The sequence below is a fragment of the Biomphalaria glabrata genome, chromosome 2 (genome assembly GCF_947242115.1).
Source record: "Biomphalaria glabrata chromosome 2, xgBioGlab47.1, whole genome shotgun sequence".
NCBI lineage: Eukaryota > Metazoa > Mollusca > Gastropoda > Planorbidae > Biomphalaria > Biomphalaria glabrata.
In genome coordinates, this window is record NC_074712.1 from 61,310,865 (window position 1) to 61,338,081 (window position 27,217).

Here is a 27,217-nt window from a genome sequence, read left to right on the forward strand (position 1 = left end):
CATTTATGGAGGTCCTCATGGTAGGTGGGAAGAGGCTTCAGACATTACCAGTGACAGATTTTTGTGGAAACTGCTTGACGTCAAATGCTCTGAACGGCGTGGGAGGGTCTAAGTCAGTAAGAATAGCACATTAGGTTTTTGAAATAAAACTTTTTAATAGTATTATAATGGACAGTAGATACCTCAGAATATGCATTTTGTTGGCTTTCAATACCAGAAATAGTGCTTGGCGGTGGGGCTTTGCCCCGCGATAGGGAGCTCCTGGCGCACCCCCAGACACCCTTGCTATTAATGGCGGGGAATCCACAATTTTATTGAAACAGCTTGATGGCAACGACGAGGAAGGGTCTAAGTCAGTAAGAATAGCACATTAGGTTTTTGAAATAGAACTTTTTAATAGCAGGAAAATGCACTGTAGATATCTCAGAATATGCATTTTGTTGGTTTTCAATATCAGAAATAGTGCTTGGCGGCGGGGCTTCGCCCCGCGCTGGGGGAGCTTCTAGCGCTCCCCCAGACCCCTTTGCTGGTAATGTCGGGGAATCTACAATTTTTTCACTAACTCATGGAAGAGCCTATTCTAGGGCGCAATAAACGTCTTCCGAAAGAATGAAGGGTCAGAATGTAATAAAGAGTATGTACACACACACACATAAATACATATAATTTTTTTTTCGCGGGAGGGGGGGGGGTGGGGGTGGGGGGGGGAATTCACCCCCCAAACCCCCCCCCCCGAAAAAAAATCCTGGCTACGCTCATGAAAACAGGTATATATCAACAAGAATATTTCTACACCAGAACTCAATACACTGCTTCACACCATTACAGGGTAAACTGTAGGCTTGGATAACAATATATAACAACAATGAATGGAAGAGCAAATTATAAACCAGATACAGAGATTATGTCATGTAAATACAGTTTTGTTTTTATCATCTATTATAAATTTCATGTCTAAATTTCAAAATTCCCCCAAGGCCCTTTCTTGAGGGAGGCCCCCAAATGAGTGTCAGAAAAAGTGTTTTTACATTAAATATTATGACATGATCTCGTGTCATGATGAAAAATGTCAAAATGCAGGGGCTCCTAATGAGGTCAAGCCCCCCCCCCCCAACCCCCCCCCCCCAACCCACATCCCTAGCTACGCCACTGAAAGACACTATAATTATAAAAGACTGACATTGATAAATAGTTATGGGATTTCAGGAAACTTTTTTTTTTTAATTGTAAAAGAAAAATTTAAACAATACAATGCTACAATTTTTCTGTCTTATACATTGTAAAGCAAATGCAAAATAAAACTTTGTGAATTCTTATAGAAACTATAACCAAAAGTCCCTACACCATACATTATACCTTACAATGGAAACCTTCACCTTAAATGTTATAAATTTGATTAAAAAAGGGACATTCTATAAATTATGGAAAAAAAATGTTTATTAAGCCAGTAATAAGCTTTGGCGAACATTACACTTTTATAAATGTTTGTGTACAATTATTAAGGGCCTAATTTAATGTCATTTATTTAATTTTTATTAGTTCCAAAAACACTGAAAACGCAAATGTTGCTTTAAAAAAATAGAAAAAATAATATTTGCTAATAAATGTAAATGTCTTTGTACCATTTTTACTTCTAAGAATGGAGCATAATAAGACTTTTTTTTTTTTTTTTAAAGTCAGAAAGCGATATAGGGCAACGGAACGGATCAAAAAACAAAGGATTTTCGCCTTGATGATGAGGAAGTAGTTTTCCAAATCTCAAGGGAGGAAATCAAAAATTGTCATTATAAGGGAGACAACAAAATAAACAATATAAATGTTTAAATGCCTATGTTCGCATAAGTGTGTACACACATAGATGTGTATGCACGTTTGATAGAAGTTAATATAAAGAACTGGGGAAATGTAGCAAAGCACAAAGGAAACAACCATAAGCAATGTAGACAAAGTGGAAAAAAATGTGACTACGATGTTTAAAATGTTTTAATATCATTTAAGTCTCTACTTTCACTCTTTGATTGTTTCTGTTTAATTATCTATTGTTGACATTCTCACCACATATATTTTAAGAACATTAAATTTCAAAAATTTCATTATATGCTATTGGAAAAAAATAACGCGATATACAAAGCAATTTAAATCGTTACAATATTAGGACAACCTAAATGCAACTATATGCAATTCTATGTTTTGCAACCATTGTACTTTAAAATGTAAATACTTAATTTGTACGCTTACTAATAAAATATGCATCTTTTTGTTATCAAAAAAAAAAAAAAAGCCCAATAAAGAGGCCAATAGCCCAAAAAAGAGGCAATGCCCAAAAAAGAGGCAAAGAAAAGAGGCAAAGGCCCAAGGATTCCTAGGATATAAACAGCTTGACAACTGAAGTCAAAAGCTAAAAAGCTGAGGTATCCTAAAAAAAAAAAATAAAAAAAAAATAATAAAAAACAAAAAAAACAAAGCATCGGAACGGATCAAAATGGTGTTGTTCCATCTGAAGTTTTCACTGTCTGATGTGTATGCTGGTTGTTAAATGTATTGTAGTAGGAAGGAGGGAGGTCATTGCTGGGAGAACCATCAGTGTCTGATTTCCCTGACACTGGGACCCCAACAGTCTTCTCAAACTTGGCCGGGTCCTGGTAGGTGTAGAAGTGTGCCACAATGCAGAAGATGATGAAATCCAAGGCCATCAGTCCGGCTAGAAGAAACATCAGGTTCTCCATCTTGCAGTCATTTATCTCGTCTGCCCACCAGGGATCTGTTTGGGTCAAGGTCAAGTTCAAGGGAGAGAATTGAGATATTAGAAAAGTTTAAATGTTTATCTGAGAACTATTTTATATTTGTATTGCTTTGATAATATTGTTTTCTAATAATAATAAAAAAGTTCTCTTGATTAAATGAATGCCAAATATATTTCAATTATCATTTTCTGGAATTTATTGCAAATTATGTAGAAGAACCTGATAATTATATTCATGTTTAAACTTATGATGCTATTATTGATAACTAGAGTCCTAAGTGGGTTCAAATATCCCTTGCGATCTATAGGGCAGATAATGTTAAGGTCATCTGTTTCATTGGCAAACGGTTTATGAGTAAGATGTTATGTGGCCAGCACAATGACCAGCCGCCTTTACTTTCCCCAACTTAAGCCATGTACCAATTAGAGTTGGGTGGACTCAGGGGCGCCCTTAAAATCCCGAAGTTCAAAATCCCAGTCGTCACCGAGATTTGAACCAAGGACCCCATGTTTGGAAGCCAAGCGCTTAATCACTCAGCCACCAGGTTCGACATATGATGTAAAGGTCATCTGTTTATATGACCTTCAGTTAATGAGAAAGTTAAGATGGTAGCATAAGACAATTGACCTCACACTTTCCTCTACTGATGTCATGTACCCATTAGAGTCACATGGACTCAGAGGTGTCCTAAAACTCGAAATCATAGTCTTCGAAGAGATTCGAATCAGGGTCCCTTAGCTTTGGAAGCCACATGCTCAGCACGCTTTAACAATGCTCTTAGTGGATTCAGAATTTTACACAAATTAAAAAAAAAATAAAAAATTCTATATTATATTTCGCTATTCTCAATTTGGCTAAAATATTGTAAATCAAATAATGTTTATGCAGTAAAACTCTATTGATGAAAAAAAAGTTCATTATTATTACTGTCTTAAGGACTTTTTTTCTAACCTCCTTCAGTTGCACTTTCCACGATAGCCAGGATAGCAGTCGAGACCCAGTTTCCAACGCCAGAAGCTGCAATGAAAAGTCCAGTCAACAGACCCTGCAAGGCGACTGGCGCTTGGTTATAGGCAAACTCCATAGCTGTGGGTTGAATGAAAAAAAAATGAATTTGTTTGGGCTATAGCTAAGATCCAGTTAGAAGACACATAAAAGGAAGAAGCAGAAATACGTTTAGAATTTGTTGCGTTCTAATCTTATCTTATCTTATATAATACAGACGTAACTTCTAAAAAGAAGATGATTACGTCCTACGCGTCATGCATTTACTCATGCATATTAACCAATGACTTAAATTCTGCCAAGTCACTGGTTTTTCTGGCTAGCTCAGGCAACCCATTCCATGCTCTAATAGCACTAGGGAAGAAGGAGTATTTGTACAAATTTGTCCTAGCATATGGGACGAGGAATGTGCCTTTATTTTTTGTGTCTTTCAGAGTATTTTATAATAATCAAAAAGGGCAGTAGGAGGAACAATGCGTAGGACATAAACATCTTTTTTTTTTTTTGAAATATCGTCTGTATTTTATGAGATAAGACGTGAACAAAAGAATAGAAGAAATGAAAGCCAAATCTTGAATGACACACTCCTGCACACTAGTACTGCTATCAGAGAATACCTTAGGGCAGCGGTTCTCAACCTTTTAAGCTCGGTGACCCCTTTTTACAATTCCTCACTTTGCCGCGACCCCCCCCCCCCCCCTTTTACACACACAGCAATTGCAGAGTAGACAATAACAATCCGTATTTTCGATGGTCTTAGACGACCCTTGGCAAATCGTCAATCGACCCCCAAAGGGGTCGCGATCCACAGGTTGAGAACCCCTGCCTTAGGGGATTTAGTATGGGACAACACTAAAGCCCATCCTACAAATATACCACATCATACGGAGATACGAGCTTATATTAATCTTATTACTATTAGATTGTTCATATTCACATGTATTTAATGAACTGATTGAGAGGGCAGGGTGCAATAAGAACCTGGCTTAGCTGATGTGATTGAATAATCATGTAATTGATCCGATTCTTAAGGGTTTATCTTTTATTCAGTGCCTCAAGTACCAAATATGAAACACTGATTATGAAATGATGTTTTCCATGCTATTTGACTTCTATTATTATACCACACTTATTCTTTCATTTTTAAAACAAAAGAAAATATTTATTTGAAATTAAGTAGCTTAATTTAGTAATACATATATTTTTTTTTTTAAATCTTTTTTGGGAAATTAAAAAAGTTTGCATTAATATTTTAAAAATATACAAGACAGCTCTAAACTCTAGTAATGTGGTCCTACGTGTTTTTACTATAAATGGTGAATACTTGTAAAAGTGATTCTGTTTCTGTGATATAAACGAGAATGACAGACCACAAAAAAACTAATAACCTTATTTTTGTGGGACGCTTAATAGTAAAATTTATTGTATACAGTGTATACAATATATGAAAGTAAGGAGAATCATATTTCATATACACAAGTTTGACTCACTAGTGACACTGGTGAATATTTCACTGACTCCAACTAAAGCAAACTGTGGGATTTGAACAAAAACCGACATGGTAGAGGCGTTGAAGTTCTGGCCACCCAGGTTTTGGATGGTTGGATTGGCTCTGTCCAAGTACTCCTTCCTGCGTATCTCCACGATACCTGCTACGATCATGCTTAGAGTGGCAAAAATAAAGCCAATACCTGTGAAGGTTTAGAAATTTGTTTTATTATTAAGTCAAATCAAAATATAAATTGAGTTGCTTTTCTTAGAATCCACAATTGTTAGTAAAGTAAACTGCAACTCAATTTAGTTCTATGATCTATAATCTATACCTATTCGTTTTAGGTAGGTCAAAGGTTTTCCCATTTTGTTGAAGCAGGGGTAGATAAGCCTGTCTACGATGGGTATCATGATAATGATGGCTATAGTATTGAAGACGCTGAGTGCTGCTACTGGGACATTAACGCCGCCTCCCATACTGACGTCCATCCTCTCGGACTGGGCAAAGAATGTGCTGTACATCTGAGAAGCAAAACAAACTAAAAATAAATAGACCAACCTCTATCAGTACAAAAATTAGACTAGCTATTAAGTTTTTTTTTAAATACGAGTCAGATTATGAGGTTTAAATTAACATCACTATACCGAGTTGTTTTAGCATTTTATTTGAAGAAATGTATTCCATATGACGTCAAAAGAAATAGGAAATAAAATCTACACAAGTCTAGAAATTGAAATAAAAGATTTTGATCTAGTCTAAATCGTGGCTGCCTGGTCGTGCGGTTTGCGCGCTGGAGTGTCGTTTGGATTTATCGATGGTCCCAGGTTGAAACCCTGCCCACCCTCATCCCCTGTCGTCTTGCGGGAGGTTCGGACTAGGAAGTAAACAATTTCAACTCTGAAGGAACACCCGAAGCATGTAAAACAACAAGTATTCTAAACTAGACCTAGAAATTCTAGATCTAGAATGTCTGTTCTGGGTTCATACTTTGCTCACTGCCCTCCCCCGGTCGTCCAGCGAGAGGTTTGGATAGTGAAGTAAATTATCTATCTTATCTTATATAATACAGACGTTACTTCAAAAAAGAAGATGATTACGTCCTACGCGTCATGCCATGCTCTAATAGCACTAGGGAAGAAGGAGTATTTGTACAAATTTGTCCTAGCATATGGGACGAGGAATGTGCCTTTATCTTTGTGTCTTTCAGAGTATTCTATTAAATTTTGTTTTTGTATTTGAAGATTATGGTTCAGTGTTATATGTATGATTGCTACTTTACTTTTGAGCCTTCTGTCCTGAAGGCTTTCTAAATTTAGTGATTTTACTAAAGGTGTTACTCTAGTCAAATGTGAATATTCGTTTGTTATGAATCTCACTGCTCTATTTTGTGTCTGTTCCAGTTTCTTAATGTTTTCTTGAGTTGAGGGGTCCCAAACGGAGGATGCATATTCTATTATTGGCCTAACCAAGGTTAAATAACATTTTAGTTTTATGTTCTTATTTGATTTATAGAAATTTCTTTTAAATAAATCCAAAGGCTTTGTTTGATTTTTTTTGTAGTTTCATCAATATGTGGATTCCATGATAGTTTTTCATTTATTATAACACCTAGGTATTTTGCGTTTTTAGTCTGTGTTACTGGTTTGCCATGAATAAGATAAGTGGAATTAATTTGTTTTAGTTTTTTTGTTACTCTTAACAACTGACATTTTTCTGGGTGGAAAGACATGCTCAAATTTGATTCCCATTTCTGTAATTCATCTAATTCTCTTTGTAAAATATCTGTGTCTTGTGTTGTTTTTATTGTTCTATATATTATGCAATCGTCTGCAAATAATCTGACTTTTGTTCCTGAAGTAATGCAATTTGGTAAATCATTTATCTAAATTAAAAATAGTAGTGGACCCAAGACTGTTCCTTGAGGTACAACTGAGTTTACTGTTATCGGTGTTGATTTAGAGCTATTTATTATTACAGTTTGTTCTCTCCCTATCAGAAAATCTTTAATCCACTGATGCAGTGGACCATTAATGCCGAAATATTTTAATTTTTTAAGCAAACTATGGTGGTGAACTTTGTCAAAAGCCTTAGAAAAATCTAGTAAGATAGCATCTATTTGTTCACTATTATCTAAACCTTTTGAAAACATTTAACATTGAAGTAAAATCCGAAACATGTAAAGCATTTAACAGAAAAAAAATTGCAACGCCAAATGCATCTTGGAAACATTATTACTTTTGACAATTAAAACTAAATCACGTCTTGAATAATCTTGGGAACAGGCGGATCCGACTCCAACTAAGGCCGCCTCTGAGTTTCTTGGATAACCCAAGCTCTGTTTATAGTTTTTTTTAAACCGCTAACTGCCCTTTTAGGGGGTTTTATTAAAACTCAAACTCAAATCCCCCTAGGCTGCACTGGGTTAAGTAATGGTTTTGTATTAAAATGTCGCCGAAAATAAACAAAATCAAATAAAAAAATTAGTCACTAAATTCTGACACCCTCCCCTTGTTTGAACCCCAAAACCCCCGCCCCTGAACCCCCACCCCTGGCTCCGCCCATGCTAACTTATATTGTTGTCCTTTTGCCAATGCAATTGGATTTCGTTATTTTTAATGTTATCTCCTTTTGACTTATTTGCATAAGATACAGCCCGGAAGTGCCTAGGAAGATATAGATGAATAAAAAGCAGCTGCTTTTTTAAAATTTTATTTGAAATTATAAATTATTATGATAAGAACTCCAGAATGATCATATTTTAGCAATTGTTATCGAACATTATTTTTAAAATTATCTAGGGCTGAAATAAAATAGTTTTCTGGTCATCATGTTCTGGAACCGAAAAGCACCATAAAAACACATGCAACTAGATGACAGAGCCTGGTTTTAACTTTACAAAAAATCATTTTACTTTTTGGCAGTAGAAAATGTGTCATTTAAAGAGATTTTTCACTCTCTAAGTCTATTTTTTAAATATTTATTATCACTTAAAATGTGAGAACTACAAACAATCTGTAATCAATAATGGAATAGACTACATACAACACTAGGTGGCAAAAGAATATACAATACAATTTGATGTTAGACTTTCATTAACTACATAGCTTACTTGAGATTGCATGGCCCAGTACAAAATGACCAGCAAACAGAAGGGGGTGACCTTAATAACACTGACCACACCGTCCACCAAGTGGTCTTCAAAGTCCCCTCCATGACTTCTCTTGGCTGATGACAACATTTCCTTTTTACCACACGAACCGATGTTTACCTAGTGAAAGTTCATAATCACTAAATATAGTATTATTATAAAAGTATTATTAACATTTGCTAGACTCCAATTATTCATAGCTGACTCTAAAAAAGCATTAACAAATAAAAATGAGAGAAAAGAGAGAGAAATAAAGAGAGAAGAGAAAGATTCATCAAGAGAGGGAAGTGAGAGTCGTATCGCCGAGAGGTAATGAAACAGAAAGTGTAGTAAAAAAGGATAAAAAGTAGTGACATAGAAAGCAGTGAACCCGCGAGAAATAGTGAGACAAAGAGAGAGAAACTAAAAGAGATAAAAACATTGTGAGAAAGAAATATTAAAAGAGAAAGAGAGAAAAGGAGTTGAAAAAGAAATGAATTCAAAGAGACAAAAGTAAGAAAGACCGACAGATAAAAGAGAGAATTGGTGAAAAAAAAGATTGCGAAGAAGTAACAAGCAAAAGATACAAAATCCTTTCATAATTAAAATAAAAATTAGATTATCTAAGAGAAAGAACTACACACTTACAACTATATCTCTAAATAATGTAGAAGGTTTATCAAGTTATTCGATATCAAAATGAATAATTAGTTACAAATACCAAATCTACTAATTAGTTAATTTTTACAAGTTGATACATGTTCAACTAGGTACAATAAATAATTCTTTAAAACTTCAACTTATAGAAGAATTGTCGTGGGAGAAATAATGTGTTGAATTATCTAAAGTCTAAAGGAAAAAAAACACACATGTTTAGTAGTATTAGTGAATATTGTATTATTAATTTCCCTTGTTGGTATCAAGTAAAGTTAAAGTTGCTCCCCTTTTAGACCTTGAAATCTATAGGGCAGATGAAGTCAAGGTCATGTTTCTGTGGCTCAGGTTAACGAGGGTGTCATGTGGCCAGCACAACGACCAACTGCCCTTACGTTTCCCGAACTATTGTCAGGTACTATTAGAGCCGGGTGGACTCACATGCGCCTTTATGATCCGGAGTTAAACATCCCAGTCTTTACCAAGATTCGAACCCAAGAACCCCCATTACCCTTCCCCCTTTCTAGAAACATCGCCTCTTGTTGGTATCAAACAAAATAATTAATTACCAGTAATAAATTGACTGATTTGTTATTTTGTTTTCTCTTCCCTTGGCTATGCTAATGAATAATTGTGCAAAGTGGCAGAATTAAGGTAAACGATTTTTTTCACCGGACAGACAGGCAGACAGACAGACAGCGTGAGCTGATATAAGCTTTTTAAAAACAAGAGCAACAAGAAAAGGCCTATTAGAAATGAAGATAAAAAGCAAATGATAAAAATTCCTTTTTGGAATCGAGGAAAGAGAGGAGAATAAAACTAAAAAAAAAACTATAAATACAGAAAAGAAAAGATTACAGAGAGAGTTTGTGTTATCAAACAAACTCATAGGCGGCCCCCGTCGGAGTCGCATCCGCCTATTCGCAAAGAATATTCAAGATGTGATTTAATTTTGATGGTCAAAAGTAAGTCAATGATGCTATTTCAAATAATCGTTTCACATAATTTTTTTTTCTAAAACAATATCCGGAACAACTTCATAGCTCATAACACGCAAATTAAATGTAATATAAGTTAGGAGAGCAAACAAACATTCGTTGGCATTGATTTGATTTTCACAAAAAATATACGGAACAATCTATTTTAGACACTTAAATCTATTGCAATGTTTTTGAAGGAACATTAAAAGTTAAATCAGATTTTCAATAGCGTTTAGTGCTGTTGTTTTTTAATCTAAACGGATTGCTTTTAGAAAACCACAAGAAGCCTTTGCACCTAAACTTTTCAAGCCGATTCGCATGGTGAAATAATATTTTTCATTTTTCTTCTTGTTTTCGAGATCTGAGTGTGACAGACAGACAGACGGACAGACAGACATTTTACACAAACCTAATAGCGGCTTTTCCCCTTCTAAAAAAAGGGGGAAAAGGAGAGAAAACAATAAGAAATATTAGAATGTAATAAAAATCTATCTTACTCTTCTCGATCCTTGTGCACAAATGCTGAATCCTGTTGTTAGAATACTACCTGAAATAAAGACATGTCCATAACTATGTCGAATATCAGCTATATTATTATTATTAGAAAAAGTCCCTTGAACAATGTCTCACGGCCTCAACGTAGCTGATAACGGTCCTTAGAGGAGACGATTGGGTCTATTGTAAAGCAGAAGAGACCAAACCTCCCAATTTTAATGTCTGAGGACCAATTTCATTGCACTGGTAGGGATATTTATTATTATAGCTTTTATAAAGCGCTACTTTCAGAGTTTCAGAGCGCTTTTTGATCCAATCTCATTTGTGGACCAGTGGGGGGGGGGGGGGAAGGGGGCATCTAGGACTTGGTTTTCCGTGCTGCCTTTAGGCGCTCAGTAAACACGACTGAGCCGAACCTCGAGCCCCCTTCTAGGTAGCCAAGCCAAGCCAAGTTCAAGCGCACTTGGCCTCTCGACAACGCTTCCCACACGGATTGAAGAAAGACATAAAAATATGTTATTATCCCCACACCATTCTTCAACGGGTAGTTTTTTATGAGGTACAGAGAAGCAATATGGAAGAGTTTCCCCAAGTGTGCTCGGCCTTTAGCTTCGCTTCGAACCCGTCTTGGAATACGAGCCATCGGAATCAGTAATATGATGTCTGCTTACATCTTTCTCAGACAGAAGCTTCCATAGGCCTTGTCACAGACACGCGTTTGAGACTCACTGTGACATGAAGTGATTATGTAGTGACTTGACTATCTCGTGCTCTGGAAAGGTCACGGTCTGAAACTGACCACGGAGTGAAAACCTCAGTTGTTACTTGGTCCTTAAGGACGCAGATGTAGTTTTCATCCATGTTGTGTATTTTGCAAAGAACAAAGTGTTTATTCTGTAAGTGGAGTTTTATACTTTATACTTTATGATGTTAATATTTGTGCCTTTGGGGCTGGATTAGCCAACTTATATATATATATATATATATATATATATATATATATTCAATAAACTTATTGATTGCTACAATACATATATTAAACATAAATAGATAACAGCACCAGGGACCAAGTTTTTAAGTAGTGAATCAAAATGATATGAAAATAAGGGCATGCGCAGACCGAGGCTCGAACCTGTGACTCCGGATTCGACACCACCGCCTAGCGATAATGCACCAAGCGAAACTAGCCTCTAGACCATCGGAATGTCCAAAAAAACATTCTTCTGATCCAGAGTCATTTCACCCGTATGCAAATTACCACCCCAGTGGTCAAAGGTCACAAGCCCCAACCAGCCCCTCCCCCACCCTCGCAGCATCCGTTCACTAACAACTTTGACAGAGCCGACACAGACAGCCGTTAGGCATGTATTAGACAAACGATGGCTCTATCTAATTGTGTATCTCTCATAATGACAAGTGGACAACATAAACACATTACATATAGAAGCTTCAGTGGGTCATTGCTACAATGTATTTTTATTTCATGTATTTAGTGCATTTTGTTCATTGTGTAAGTATTAAGCTCCAAAAGAAATTCGCGTAAGCAGAAGTAGAGAAACGTCAAGAGAGAAGTGGACAGGTCTATTAATACAATATAACTACACACTCATAAAACCCCAGCAGTCGGCGTGACAGGTAGTGATGGTCAAAAGTTCACTCAAAAGTTAAGAAACTTTTAGTTGAATTAAAAAATGTAATTAAGGCCAAAGTTTAACTGGAAAAAAAATTTGTTTAGTATAAGTCGTGGTTTTAATTATTTTTTTTTTAGTTACAAACTATAAAGTTTAATTAAAATTTGTTAAACTTTTCAACGTTTGAAATGTTTTCTGGTCATGTGATTCTGGTCATGTGATATCAACAACTTTGATTATCAAAACAAAAATGATGCAGTTAACAACTATTTTGTCAGTCTGCATTTGAAGAGGGTAAAGTAAGATGCTGGTAGAAGAACCTGAAATTAGCAGCATTATAGTATGTTGTTAGACATTTTTGCCAAAAGTTTCTATGATATTGTATGAATGAGTTTTTTATTTGGTCACGTATTGGTGTTTAATTTCTGTTTATTGTGGGAATCTGAGTAGCGAGTTGGGTGAATATTTAGTAGTTTTAACCAATTCATTTGCAGCGAACAATAATTTATTAACTGCAGGAACATCAAGTACACCCTTTTTATAGTTTAAACCCTAAATCAGCGGTTCTCAAACTTTTATGCTCGGCGATCCCTTTTTACAATCCCCCACTCTTCCGCGACCCCCGCACACACACACATACAGCAATAGAAGAATATAGACAATAACAATTCTTATTTTTGATTGTCTTAGTCGACCCCTGGCAAATCGTCAATCGAACCCTAAGGGGGTCGCGACCCACAGGTTGAGAACCCCTGCCCTAGATGTAGCCGAAACGTATGGTACAATATATTCTAGTCTTAGGACTTATTATTGAGATCTAAGTCTAAATTGACAGTTAGGTCTATAAAGATCTAAAAGCATTAGGATAACCAACTCTAGAAAAAAAACACATCTTTATCCACATCCTCCCTGACCAAAAGTAAATAGACTGTGTCCGACTGATTTTATCAACCTGGTCATATAGATATACACATGTAGGTCTAGTGTACTGTACCTGTGTAGCTGATGATACTACATGACTACCCTGCGTTTTTTTTTTCATTGCGAGTTATACAATAGTGTTCGCTTAATGTGGAGTGGTCAGACAAGAAAATGGCATGGCTAGTTAAGCGTGTTCTACTTTACACTAAAATAGTTACACACCCTCCCTGCCCAGAAAGTAAATAGACCGTGTGTCCGACTGATTTTAACAACCTAGTCAGATAGACGTACACATGTGTACTGTAGTGTGCAGTTCATAATGACAAGACCACCCCATGTTGTTTTTTTTTCCTTGCGCGTTTAACGGTTATGCAATAATGTTGTATGTTGAGTGGTCAAACAAGAATAGAACACCTTGTCGAGCGTGTACTTTACACTAAAATAGTTACACAGATCAAATGTTTCATAAAACTCCAACAATTTCGTTTCTATTGCTTTGATTATTAATTCTAAATGTGAATTTCTATATCTGATATTTTAAACTTTACCGGTATAGGTAAGATTTTCCGTTTTTAATAAGTAAATATATTTTTTTTTAAAAATAGGTAAAAGTTTTAATTCAAGGCAAAATACGAGCATACATATTTATTTAAACACCTTTTTTTTTCAAATGCTATTGTGCATAGAGTCGAATGATTATAGCTAGGTCTAGAGTATCCCTCCCCCCCACCCACCAAAAAAAGTTATGAAAAAGTTTGTACAGTTTAATTAATTTTCTTTAGTTTAAAGACTAAGACTAAGACTGCTTTATTGATCCTTACGGAAATTTGTTGTCATTTCAAGGACTCGTTTCTCATATAAAGACAACACAACAGAAAAATACACATAAATAGAACAGACAACATAAAGAGTTCATTCAGCGACTACACACAGGTATCTTGGTGCATTTCATGTTCCCTGATCAATGAGTGGCGGTGATAGAGTCTGACCGAGTGAGGTACCAACGAGTTTTTGTACAGCTCCGTTCTTGTTTTGATTGACAGCAGTCGCCCACTTCGCGATTAACTATATTTTGAAATTCATGATAAACTTTTAGCTTAACTACTTTATCTTAGTTGAAACTTAGATTTAGTTTAAATTTTCAAATTTAGTTTAGTTCCCATCACTAGCTAGACGCCTCAGTCTCAAGAGCCTTAGAATGAACATTTTAAACTATCGAGTTACAAGACAGTAACAGAAATAAGTCCCCCAAGATTATGTATGATTTCTAAGTTTCAAACTTTTATGGTTCCAATACAAAACAATTTTATTTTCAGACTGGATTATTATTTTACATATTAATGGGAAAACAGTTAAAGAAAAAAAAAGGTAATTATACTAATGACGGCATCTGTATAAAAAGTTTATTGTTTCGTTAGGTTTAAATTGTCCTAGTTTCCTAAGATAGAAAAGTCTTTGATGTATTTTGGTGTAAAGAATTTAGAAGTGCTCATTCCTAGTAAGATTGTTGTAGATGGGTGTGACTTAGTATTCACATTCTTGTACTTGGTCTGTGTTAGTTACTGATGAGCGATTAGAGTGATGTTAAAGTAATTTTAAATTAAAGTTAGAGTAATGTAGAAATTATGTTACAGTGATGTTAAAGCGTTGTTAGGGTGATGTTGGTGTGATGTTACAGTGAAGTTAGAGTGATGTTGGTGTGATGTTACAGTGATGTTAAAAGCATTGTTAGGGTTATGTTGGTGTGATGTTACAGCGTTGTTAAAGTGATGTTGGTGTGATGTTACAGTGAAGTTAGAGTGATGTTGGTGTGATGTTACAGTGAAGTTAGAGTGATGTTGGTGTGATGTTACAGTAATGTGGGTGTGATGTTACAGTGAAGTTAGAGTGATGTTGGTGTGATGTTACAGTGAAGTTAGAGTGATGCTGGTGTGATGTTACAGTAAAGTTAGAGTGATGTTGGTGTTATGTTACAGTGATGTAAAAAAGCGTTGTGAGGCTGATTTTACAGTGATGTTAAAGCGTTGTTAGGGTGATGTTGGTGTGATGTTACAGTTAAGATAGAGTGATGTTGGTGTGATGTTACAGTGAAGTTAGAGTGATGTTGGTGTGATGTTACAGTGAAGTTAGAGTGATGTTGGTGTGATGTTACAGTGATGTTAAAGCGTTGTTAGGTTGATGTTGGTGTGATGTTACAGTGAAGCTATAGTGATGTTGGTGTGATTTTACAGTGATGTTAAAGCGTTGTGAGGGTGATTTTACAGTGATTTTAAAGCGTTGTTAGGGTGATGTTGGTGTGATGTTACAGTGAAGTTAGAGTGATGTTGGTGTGATGTTACAGGGAAATTAGAGTGATGTTGGTGTGATGTTATAGTGAAGTTAGAGTGATGTTGGTGTGATGTTACAGTGAAGTTAGAGTGATGTTGGTGTGATGTTACAGTGAAGTTAAAGCGATGTTAGGGTAATGGTGGTGTGATGTTACAGTGATGTTAAAGCATTGTTACAGTGATGTTGGTGTGATGTTACAGTGAAGTTAGAGTGATGTTGGTGTGATGTTACAGTGATATTAGAGTGATGTTGGTGTGATGTTACAGTGAAGTTAGAGTGATGTTGGTGTGATGTTACAGTGAAGTTAGAGTGATGTTGGTGTGATGTTACAGTGAAGTTAAAGCGATGTTAGGGTAATGGTGGTGTGATGTTACAGTGATGTTAAAGCGTTGTTACAGTGATGTTGGTGTGATGTTACAGTAAAGTAAGATAGATGTTGGTGTTATGTTACAGTGATGTTAAATCATTGTTAGGGTGATGTTGGTGTAATGTTACAGTGAAGTTAGAGGGATGTTGGTGTGATGTTACAGTGAAGTTAGAGTGATGTTGGTGTGATGTTACAGTTAAGATAGAGTGATGTTGGTGTGATGTTACAGTGAAGTTAGAGTGATGTTGGTGTGATGTTACAGTGAAGTTAGAGTGATGTTGGTGTGATGTTACAGTGATGTTAAAGCGTTGTTAGGTTGATGTTGGTGTGATGTTACAGTGAAGCTATAGTGATGTTGGTGTGATTTTACAGTGATGTTAAAGCGTTGTGAGGGTGATTTTACAGTGATTTTAAAGCATTGTTAGGGTGATGTTGGTGTGATGTTACAGTGAAGTTAGAGTGTTGTTGGTGTGATGTTACAGGGAAATTAGAGTGATGTTGGTGTGATGTTATAGTGAAGTTAGAGTGATGTTGGTGTGATGTTACAGTGAAGTTAGAGTGATGTTGGTGTGATGTTACAGTGAAGTTAAAGCGATGTTAGGGTAATGGTGGTGTGATGTTACAGTGATGTTAAAGCATTGTTACAGTGATGTTGGTGTGATGTTACAGTGAAGTTAGAGTGATGTTGGTGTGATGTTACAGTGATATTAGAGTGATGTTGGTGTGATGTTACAGTGAAGTTAGAGTGATGTTGGTGTGATGTTACAGTGAAGTTAGAGTGATGTTGGTGTGATGTTACAGTGAAGTTAAAGCGATGTTAGGGTAATGGTGGTGTGATGTTACAGTGATGTTAAAGCGTTGTTACAGTGATGTTGGTGTGATGTTACAGTAAAGTAAGATAGATGTTGGTGTTATGTTACAGTGATGTTAAATCATTGTTAGGGTGATGTTGGTGTAATGTTACAGTGAAGTTAGAGGGATGTTGGTGTGATGTTACAGTGAAGTTAGAGTGATGTTGGTGTGATGTTACAGTGAAGTTAGAGAGATGTTGGTGTGATGTTACAGTGAAGTTAGAGTGATGCTGGTGTGATGTTACATTGAAGTTAGAGTGATGTTGGTGTTATGTTACAGTGATGTAAAAAAACGTTGTGATGGTGATTTTACAGTGATGTTAAAGCGTTGTTAGGGTGATTTTGGTGTGATGTTACAGTTAAGATAGAGTGATGTTGGTGTGATGTTACAGTGAAGTTAGAGTGATGTTGGTGTGATGTTACAGTGAAGTTAGAGTGATGTTGGTGTTATGTTACAGTGATGTTAAAGCGTTGTTAGGTTGATGTTGGTGTGATGTTACAGTGAAGCTAGAGTGATGTTGGTGTGATGTTACAGTGATGTTAAAGCGTGGTAAGGGTGATTTTACAGTGATTTTAAAGTGTTGGTAGGGTGATGTTTGTGTGATGTTACAGTTAAGATAGAGTGATGTTGGTGTGATGTTACAGTGAAGTTAGAGTGATGTTGGTGTGATGTTACAGTGAAGTTAAAGCGATGTTAGGGTAATGGTGGTGTGATGTTACAGTGATGTTAAAGCGTTGTTACAGTGATGTTGGTGTGAGGTTACAGTGAAGTTAGAGTGATGTTGGTGTGATGTTACAGTGATATTAGAGTGATGTTGGATTGATGTTACAGTAAAGTTAGATAGATGTTGGTGTGATGTTACAGTGATGTTAAATCATTGTTAGGGTGATGTTGGTGTGATGTTACAGTGAAGTTAGAGGGATGTTGGTGTGATGTTACAGTAAAGTTAAAGTGTTGTTACAGTGATGTTGGTGTGATGTTACACTGATGTTAAAGCGTTGTTAGGGTGATGTTAGATTCAATTTGGAGTGATGCTAAAGCAATGCTAGATTGAAGCTACAGTGATTTTGGTGTGATGTTAGAGTTATGTTCGAGTGATGTTAAAGTAAAGTTAGACTGATGTTGGTGTGATGTTACAGTGAAGTTAGAGTGATGTTGGTGTGATATTACAGTGATGTTTAAGCAATGTTAGAGTGATGCTACAGTAATGTAGTTAGGGTGATATTAAATTTAAATCGGAGTGATGGTAAAGCAATGCTAGATTGAAGCTACAGTGATGTTGGTGTGATGTTAGAGTTAAAGGTGTGGAACAGAACATCTTCTACCTTTTGGTTTGGTCCTGACGTATCTAGATTTAACGGCCACGAAGACAGTCAGCGACAACACCATGCTGACTAACGGAACGAAGAACCCCCAGGCAAAACTCACTCCTTGCTGAATGTACGCCACACCAACGTAGGCGATAAAGGCGCCAACATTGATCCCCCAGTAGAACCTGGTGCAGTGAAAAACATAAATGAAAAAAAAAGATGTCAAAAGTTGTTTTTTTTTATGGACGGGTAGATATTTAGAACTAGAAAAAAAAAAATAAAACCTCCGAATTTTCTCTTTTTTTTTTTTAAATTAACCAGCATGCAGTGGAGACTTTTTGTTTTAATCTTTGTCTCAGATCTTGGTTTAGTTTCTATTTTTCATTATTTTGAAACTTTAAACTTTTTAAATAAGGTAATAGGTCGAGAGGCCAAGTGCGCTTGAACTTGGCTTGGCTACCTAGAAGAGGGCTCGAGGTTCGACACCCGACTCGGGTAGAGTTGTGTTTACTGAGCGCCTAAAGGCAGCATGGAAAACCAACTCCTAGGGTTTGAACCCGAAACCGTCGAGTAATCAGTCAAGCTGTGACCTAGTATTAGGATAGGTCATAAGACCAGTGACTTCTGCTGTACTGGCAAGTTAGTCCAGTGGTATTTTGTGGTCCCAAATTATATTATCTAGGCTAGTAACTAAAGCCTCTAGATATACAAAAGCACTGAGAGGGACAAGTAATAATACTGAGATTTCAGTTGCAACAAAAAAATAGAGTTTATTTAGAAACAAAAGAAAAAGATCATGGACTATGTGTATGTGAACAGAGATTAACAAAAGAAATTGAAATAATGAAACAAATCAAAGTAGGAAAACAGGTTCAGGTCTACATGATTAAAGAACCATCATCACAGAGGTACAATAATGTCTTATGCCGAAAAACCAAACAGATGGTTTACAATAATATCATATAAGCATTAACAATGAAATGACATCATCCATCAGACACACTACCGTCTAGTATCAAAATAAAAGATGTCTTTTACAAAAAAAAAACATACAGGAGAGGATAAGAGATTAAGTAGACAAATAATATTTACATAAACCAACTTATTACTAACAAATAAATAAAGTCTACTTAGCTCATTATCGATACTCCCTTCCCATAACAGTGGCACACTCCTCTTGAGTAACACAATAATAGAACAACAACACAAGTATTAGTTAAACATTATAGAGACTTCGTTCAAACTACACTGGTCAGCTCAAAGACTCAAGAGAGAGTGGCAATTGTAAACAGTTAACGGGGACTTAAATCAAGTACTAAAGGGGACTAACTCTTATTGAAAATAAAAGTAGCTATCCTTATTGTCCCTCTTGTCACTCAAGCGCTAACCGCACGACCAGACATTGCTGTTAACTTTAAAACAAACTCATAGCCTATTATTGATAAAGAGATATATTACACATGACGGCATGACAACTACCGGATATGTACAATATGTCAGACGAGCAATTTTAGATAATCTATGGTATTGATTTCTAATTGAAAAAAAAAAAAAAGGTTTCGAACTTACAGGCCTACTTGGCAACGTAACGTCTGCTCGATGTCCCAGCCCAGTAACCAACAGATCCATGGGCGTAGCCAGGATTTTATTTTTCGGGGCGGGGGGGGGGGGCTTTGGGGGGATTTTTCCCCCAGCGCTATATATATATATATATATATATATATATATATATTTATGTATGTATGTATGTGTGTGTGTGTATATATAATTAATTTTCATTACATTCTGACTCTTCATTCTTTCGGAAGACGTTTATTATACCCTTGAATAAGTTCTTCCTGGAGTTAGTGGAAAATTTGTAGACTCTCCGCCTTTGAAAGCAATGGAGTCACAAGCTCCTCCAGCGCGCCGCCAAGCACTATTTCCGGTATTGAAAGCCTTAAAATAAATGCATATTCTGAGGTATCTACTGTCCATTATTCTGCTATTAAAAAAGTTTTATTTCAAAACTTGTGCTATTCTTACTGACTTAGATCCTCCCGCGCCATTCGGCTCATTGGGCGGCAAGCTGTTTCCATAAAAATCTGTCACTGGCAATGTCTGAAGCCTCTTCCCACCTGCTCTGAGGACTTCTATGAAAGTGTGGTGTAAAGTTGTACTAGGATGTCCCTGTTTGCGATTTCCTTGTAATGGTCTCCATGTCATTGCAACTCTTATTATGCGTAATTCATTTTGTCGGAATACATGTCCCGCAAACCTCATGTGACGCTCTGTCACAACCTTACCAAGGGGTCGACTCCCAGTTCGGCATAGCATTTCCTTGATTGATACCCGATCCCTATAACTGTTTCCTAAAATCCGTCGAAGTCATTTTTGTTGAGCCTAGTCTTTTTCAATTTCGGCAGATGACTATTGACTGCACTTTATTAATGCAGTCCAGCCATTGGTAGAAATTTTTAAACCTCTCTTGGCTACGCTCTTGGAATTAGGTGACTGTAGTTTGCTTTAGATTTTATATCTAAAAAAGAAGTTTTATCGGCAAAATCATCTGTTGTGGGGTTTTAAACTAAAAGAATCTCTGTAGTTTTATTTTAACAAATTCAAAACCCCATTTAGCTAAGCTCATAGAATTTGGTGAGTGTAGTTTGCTTTAGAATAATATTGAAGAGGGAGTTTTCAAACTCAATACTATTTTTAGGGGGATTTTAAACTCAAAAACATCTGGAGTGGTTTTAAATTTTTAAAAAGTCATCTGGAGGAGGGGGTTTAAACTCAAAACTCCAATTGGGCTTTGCTAAGCTCAAAGAATTTTAGTGTGTAATTTACACTTTTTTTATATTGAAGAGGTATTTTTGAGTATCAAACCCCGATGAAGGGGGGTTTATACTCAAAACCCTCTTTGGCTACGTTCATAGCATTTTGAGTGTGTAATTTGTTTTTTTTTAATATATATTGAAGGGGTCTTTTTTAAACTTCAAACCCCACTGGAGGGGACCAAGTTTTTAAGAGAGAAAGTAGTGAATTAAATGCGATGAAAATAAGGGACTGCGCCGACCGAGGCTCGAACCAGTGACTCCGTAAATGACACAACCGCCTAGCGATAACGCACTAAGCGAACTCAACCTCTAGACCAAAAAACATTCTTCTGATTCAGAGTCATTTCGCCTGTATGCAAATTACCACCCCAGTGGTCACATGCCCCACCTCGCAGCATAAGCGAACTTAACCTCTAGAGTCTAGACCATCGGAATGTCCAAAAAAATATTCTTCTGGTTCAGAGTCATTTCGCCCGTATGCAAATTACCACCCCAGTGGTCAAAGGTCACATGCCCTAGCTAGCACCTCCCCCACCTCGCAGCATCCGTTCACCAACAACTTCAATAGAGCCGACACAGACAGCCGTTAGGCATGTATTAGACAAACAATGGCTCTATCTAATTGTGTATCTCTCATAACGACAAGCGGACAACATAAACACATGACATATAGAAGCTTCAGTGGGTAGGAGCAATTAAGATGTGAACGTACACATAGAGTTGAAGCGAGGTGCTGAAACAAATGTGATACATACATATATTAAACATAAATGAATAGCAGCACCAGGGACCAAGTTTTTAAGAGAGAAAGTAGTGAATTAAAATGATATGAAAATAAGGGACTGCGCCGACCGAGGCTCGAACCAGTGACTCTAGAAACGACACCACCGCCTAGCGATAACGCACTAAGCGAGTATTGGACTCTAGAATCTTCTCAGAATTTTTAAATAATTATTCGCTACCATTTTCATTTAGTTCAGAATACTAATTAGTCTATAAAATACTGTAAAGAAACTAACCAATTGAAGAATGTCTGGATAGCGTCCTTCCCTAGCGATTCAATCTGTTCTGCTCCGAAAAGTCCCACATTAGCCCTGAGCCCTGCAGTGCCGAGTGTCACGCACACCAAGGCCGTGCCAAACAGGGCAGTTCTGCCAGTCTGCGATGAGAAGAAAATATTTGCATTTGGTTATTTGAAATAAATGCCATATTTAAAAGTGGGTTTTGACAGGCAAAGGGTTATAAATAGAATCACTCTTAGTAATCGTTACCTTTGCTTTCAACTGATAATAATTAAATGTATAAGTCATGACTGCAGACTGAAATAGGCTTCAGGGACCTGGAAATCTTAAACAAGCAAAACAAAAGAAAGAACATTTTTAAAGCAATTCTTATCTTAGGGAAAGGATAGATAATTACTACCGTTTATCTCAAGATGGCACAGTTTATCTCCCTTTCTGCTGTATAAAAAATATTATTAATTAATAGTAATTAATTAACTACTATTTTTTTTTGTTTGGATTGATTCTTTTAATGTCATCGACTATAGATATTTTTATGCAAACTTTCAACTTGATCCGAGAATGAGATGTGGAAGAAATAACGTAACAGAACAAATTGAGGGGGAGGGGGAATAGTATGGTTGTGTTTTTTTTTTTTTTTGGGGGGGGGATGACACGTGACTTGCTCTGGAATTTGGATTAAAGTGAGGAGGATTCGCGCAACACGTCGACCTCACTCTCTCGACCTCACTCTCTCGACCTCACTCTCTCGCCACACGTCGACCTCACTCTCTCGACCTGACTCTCTCGACCTCACTCTCTCGCCACACGTCGACCTGACTCTCTGGCCTTAGAGCCCATCCTTTTCCGGAAGCAAGATTTGGTCAAGACGTCCGGGGACAAGTTTGGGTGCAGTGGATGACCAGAGACTTTTTCTGTGTGTCTTGTCCTGTTCTTGAATGCTCCACAGCACTGTGCTGGTACTTGCCTTTCTGTCCGATTAGTCTAGTTTTGTGACGTTACGCACAGGCCGCCAGGTCCAGACTTCACATGCTAGGTTTGACAGAACCTCAGTGTACTGAGTGCCATGGACACGTCAGATACCCTCTACCTGGTTTAGCCGGCCAGTCAAAGCCGTTTCCGGGGTGTGGCCGCTGCGCATGCTACAACTTCTGGGTGCCACAGGTGAGAGTTGGGTACCGAGTGGGGACCAAGAGTGAGCCAAGCTACCCTCAAAAAGAGGGTACGACTGCCTGTCCACTAGAGGTGCTACCCCTCCTAGAAACCCCATACACCCCATTTCTTATCCACACCCACATTTCTTATTAAGTAGCATTTATTCCCCTTATTTCGATATGAAAAAAAAATACCCATGCTTAATTACCTGATTGTTGTTTTTTTTTCTGTTTTATTCATGTTTTATCAAATAAGATAAGATAGATAAGATAAATTGTATTGATCCAATCAAATGGAAAATCGGTTTGACTACAATTGACAACCTCAGCATAACTACTGTAACAATAACAATATAGATGCACAATATAGATGCACATACGAACGACATTCACACACGAAAAACACATGCACACTCATAACCAGCGCTTTATAAATAGACTTCTATGTACTTCTCGATGACGACAGAATGTTAATTTTTAATGTTGGCCATCCAGGGTCTATATTATTACTGAATGTTTTAATGTATTCACAGAACTGGATGTACGAATTAACAGTTGTGGTAAGTTCATCTGTCTGGGCAGTTGTTTACAAACATGTCCCAATCTGTTTGCTCCAGACAACTTTGTAGCTGTAAAGCAGCGTCGTCATACCATGACTGGATGGACTGTACTTCGGGTTTTGTTGTTTTTAAAACCGGTTTGTACGTGGGTGTAAGATGGATCATTGTGTGGTCCGACTCTCCGAGGAGAAATAACGATCGAGATGTGTAGGCCATTTTTATGTTGCTATAACACATGTCCAAGGTTTTATCGTGTCTTGTGGGACAATTAACATATTGAGTATATGTTGGCAAGTGTTGAGCTAACGAAAGATGATTGAAATCTCCCATAACTAGTCGGACAGCATGGCCGTGTTGATGGCTAACCACTCATGGACAAGACTAATAGAACCTACAATAAGATGGTGCTCAAATGTCTAATTAGGACAATTAATCATTAAACATTGTTCATGTTTGCAAAGAAATGTTTTAGGGTATCAGGTGACCGAGCCCTTCTCGTTTGAAAAATATCTTAAGGAAGGATATAAATACCCAAAGTCATTTGTGCTTTAAGACGCCTCCGGGAATGAGTTGGCGGAATGAATTGCTCTGCCTTTCTACAAAAATCAGTGTCTACCAAGCAACCCTTCTATACTCATCTGAGACAAGGGTACTTTACAGAACGCGATTAAGACTTCTTGAACGCTTTCACCAAACATCCTTTAACTCCATCAAGAACATACGGTAGCAAGACCGCACTACAAGCAGCGATGTTCCAGAGAACGCAGGTAAGGACAGTTTAGAGGGACCTTTTATGGTCCGACAGTTAAGCTGGAGAAATTACTTTCCCGTACGGGGGGGAACAAACGTTTGTAAAGGAAGTCTTTTTTGTTAGCTGAAGGGTGGCTGATGTAACAGAGATGTCCCACAGAGGCGCTTTAAAGACCAGCTTATTCACCAGCTTACTTTAATTGAGATAGAAGAGGTAATCTGACTGTTGGTGGCTTCAGATCGAGATAGCTGAAGATTTTTTTTGTTTTACAAAGGCCTCGGAATACACTTTAGAAATCAAAAGAAAATCCACAGCAGAGAACAGACGTAGACGGCAAAAAGAGAATCTAAATTAACCACCGGCATATAATGGTTATGTTTTCGTTGGATGTGGCAAACTATGTGGGTCGCAACTGGTGCTGCGTAGCAACATAAAATAACTGCACTCTTTCTTAATCTTCGGTCTCAAAGCCAAGGTTTATATAGGGGCAATCAAGGGTGCCTGCGTCCAGATATCCCTTTCCCAGCGTGATACTATAGAGATCGGTCCATAGCGATCCTACCTTCCGTCCCGTGTGGAGTATGTTCTGGAATAAATTGATTAATGCATTGCATTAATGTTCAAATACTGGTAAATGTTGTAGGAATTATTTAAGTCTAGCATTCACGCAGAATGCGAATATGTAAATAATGCGTAAAATGGCTTAAACAAAAAAGAACAAGGTTACAAAGGCACAACACAAACTCAAAATCGGCCCCCGAAGTGGTCCACCCAGGCAGGCTTCAATATTTTCAGAAAGAACATCCCAATGAAGTTATATCAAAGACAAATAGGAAATAAGAATGGAGAAAGAAGGTTGACAGATCTTGTGTAGTGCCCCAACGGTCCAGCAGATCAAAGGATAGGTGCAAGTGACTGCATCGTTACATATGAACCTGGCCCAACTAGTTCCCCTTTCAGACCTTGTGGTCTATAGGGCAGATGATGTAAAGTTCATTTGTTTTTGTGGCCTACGGTTAACGAGGGTGTCATGTAGCCAGCACAACGACCAACCGCCTTTACTTTTCCCCAACTAATGTCAGGTACCCATTAGAGCTGGGTGGACTCAGAGGCGCCCAAGGATTCCGAAGTTGAAAATCCCAGTCACCAGGATTCGAACCCGGGACCCCGGCTTGGAAGTCAAGCGCTTTACCGGTCAGCCACCGCGCCTCTCATTGGCTAACTAAAACCTTATCATTGAATCTCTTATTTGAGTACTCATAATGCTACCGGAATAAACAAATATGTTCAGGAAAATGAAGTTTATAAGATTACTATTCGTTTTAAATTAGGTCTAACTTATAATGCATACTAATTAGCTTTTTCTCTTTAAAAAACGGCTTGCATAACTGATTTTAAAAATTAGATTTTTCGCTTTCTGAAAAAAAAAAGTAGCCGTTGCATCAGAACTTTCAATGGTCTAAATTTTGTGATGTCGGATTTTCAATATCTTTTCTAGTTTACGAGATCTAAACGGGACAGACGGACAAACATTTCACACAAAACTAATAGCGTCTTTTCCCATTTCGGGGGCCGCTAAAAAGCAATGTTTTTTTTTTATAATTAACGCCTGTACCTTGATTACAAAACTTAACAAGTAGCTAGTCGCAGCTTTTCTCGCTAAGTTGTCAGTAAACTATTCCCAAGAAATATGCATACATGTGTGTGGTTTTAGGTACCTACCACAGACAGCTCAGTCCAGTTCCAGTTGTTGTATTCTATCGCCGCGGCTGGTAGCAGAAACACGCCTTTTGGAAGAAGAGAAACAAATGAATTAAATCATTTCAAACTGACACGTCGTTTCGAACAAGTGATTTTAGTTCAGTCACCTGAGTCATTTTCGTTAAGTCATCTCAGTTATTTTAGTTAAGTCATCTCAGTTATTTTAGTTAAGTCATCTCAGTCATTTTAGTTAAGTCATCTCAGTCATTTTAGCTAAGTAATCTCAGTCATTTTAGTTAAGTCGCCTCAGTTATTTAAGTTAAGTAATCTCAGTCATTTTAGTTAAGTCACCTCAGTTATTTTACTTAAGTCATCTCAGTCATTTTAGTTAACTCGTCACAAAAAAAAAACAAGTAATTTTTAGAAAGACCATTTAAACAAAGAAGTCATTTCAATTAATCAAGTCATTTTAATCAATCAAGTCATTTGAATTAATTAAGTCATTTCAATCAATTAATTATTTCAATCAATTAATTCATTTTAAGCGAACAAGTCATTTCAAAGATGTCATTTCAAAAAAGCCATTTATAAAAAAGTCATTTCAAGAAAGGTCTTTTTTTAAAAAGTCATCTCCAACAGATATTTCCCTATTCCTAGAGTATCAGCTTACCAACAATGTAAATCAGCGATGATATCCAAATAGTTTTGAACCTACCCAGGTAGGAGTCAGCCAGAAAACCTCCAATGATTGGAATGATATACACAAATCCTAAAAAATAGAAAAGTCAAGATTTGCATTGCGCTCCGATACTTGTGTCTACAAAAGCGCATTGTCTGTTTGTAATATAAAAAAAGTTTTGTGATCATCATTATACTGGAGATGTAAAGAAAAACAAGGTTAGAAAGACTGGTTGAGTAAAAACACAAACTCTAAATCGGCCCCCAAAGTGGTCCACCCAGGCAGGTAAAAAGGCAGGTTCCAATATTTTCAGAAGAAACATCAGCTACAGAGAAGAAAGTTGGCAGATCTTATGCATTGTCTCTGTAGTCCAGCAGACAACAGGACAGGTGAGACTTGTTTGAAGTTAGGTGAAACTTGTTTGAAGTTAGGTGAAACTTGTTTGAAGTTAGATGTAAACCTGGCCTTAAGGATGTCTTAAATTGAACATCTAATTGAGCTAATTGTTATTTAAAGGGTCAATCTCTTATTAAAATCCTCAAGAAATAAACATTTCAGTAAAAAAAAATCCTTTAGTTAAGTATCATATGGCTAGTGTATGGGTCTGCAGTTCACGCGGTAATATGAA

The 27,217-nt window shown here is 37.0% G+C and overlaps 1 protein-coding gene across 1 annotated transcript in view; it reads right to left on the minus strand.

Annotated features, from left to right (window-relative positions):
- Positions 1-2,462: 2,462 nt before the first annotated feature.
- Positions 2,463-27,217, minus strand: part of LOC106070759 (solute carrier family 15 member 4-like) — a 43,110-nt gene continuing 18,355 nt past the window's right edge. The window contains exons 3-12 of the mRNA XM_056021250.1: positions 26,581-26,679; positions 25,932-25,996; positions 21,742-21,881; positions 17,922-18,091; positions 10,500-10,549; positions 8,351-8,509; positions 5,573-5,762; positions 5,240-5,440; positions 3,696-3,830; positions 2,463-2,761 (exon numbers count right to left, since the gene is read on the minus strand). Coding sequence (XP_055877225.1) covers positions 2,478-2,761; positions 3,696-3,830; positions 5,240-5,440; positions 5,573-5,762; positions 8,351-8,509; positions 10,500-10,549; positions 17,922-18,091; positions 21,742-21,881; positions 25,932-25,996; positions 26,581-26,679 — 1,493 coding nt within the window. The 3' untranslated portion in view covers positions 2,463-2,477. The remainder of the gene's footprint in view (positions 2,762-3,695; positions 3,831-5,239; positions 5,441-5,572; positions 5,763-8,350; positions 8,510-10,499; positions 10,550-17,921; positions 18,092-21,741; positions 21,882-25,931; positions 25,997-26,580; positions 26,680-27,217) is intronic.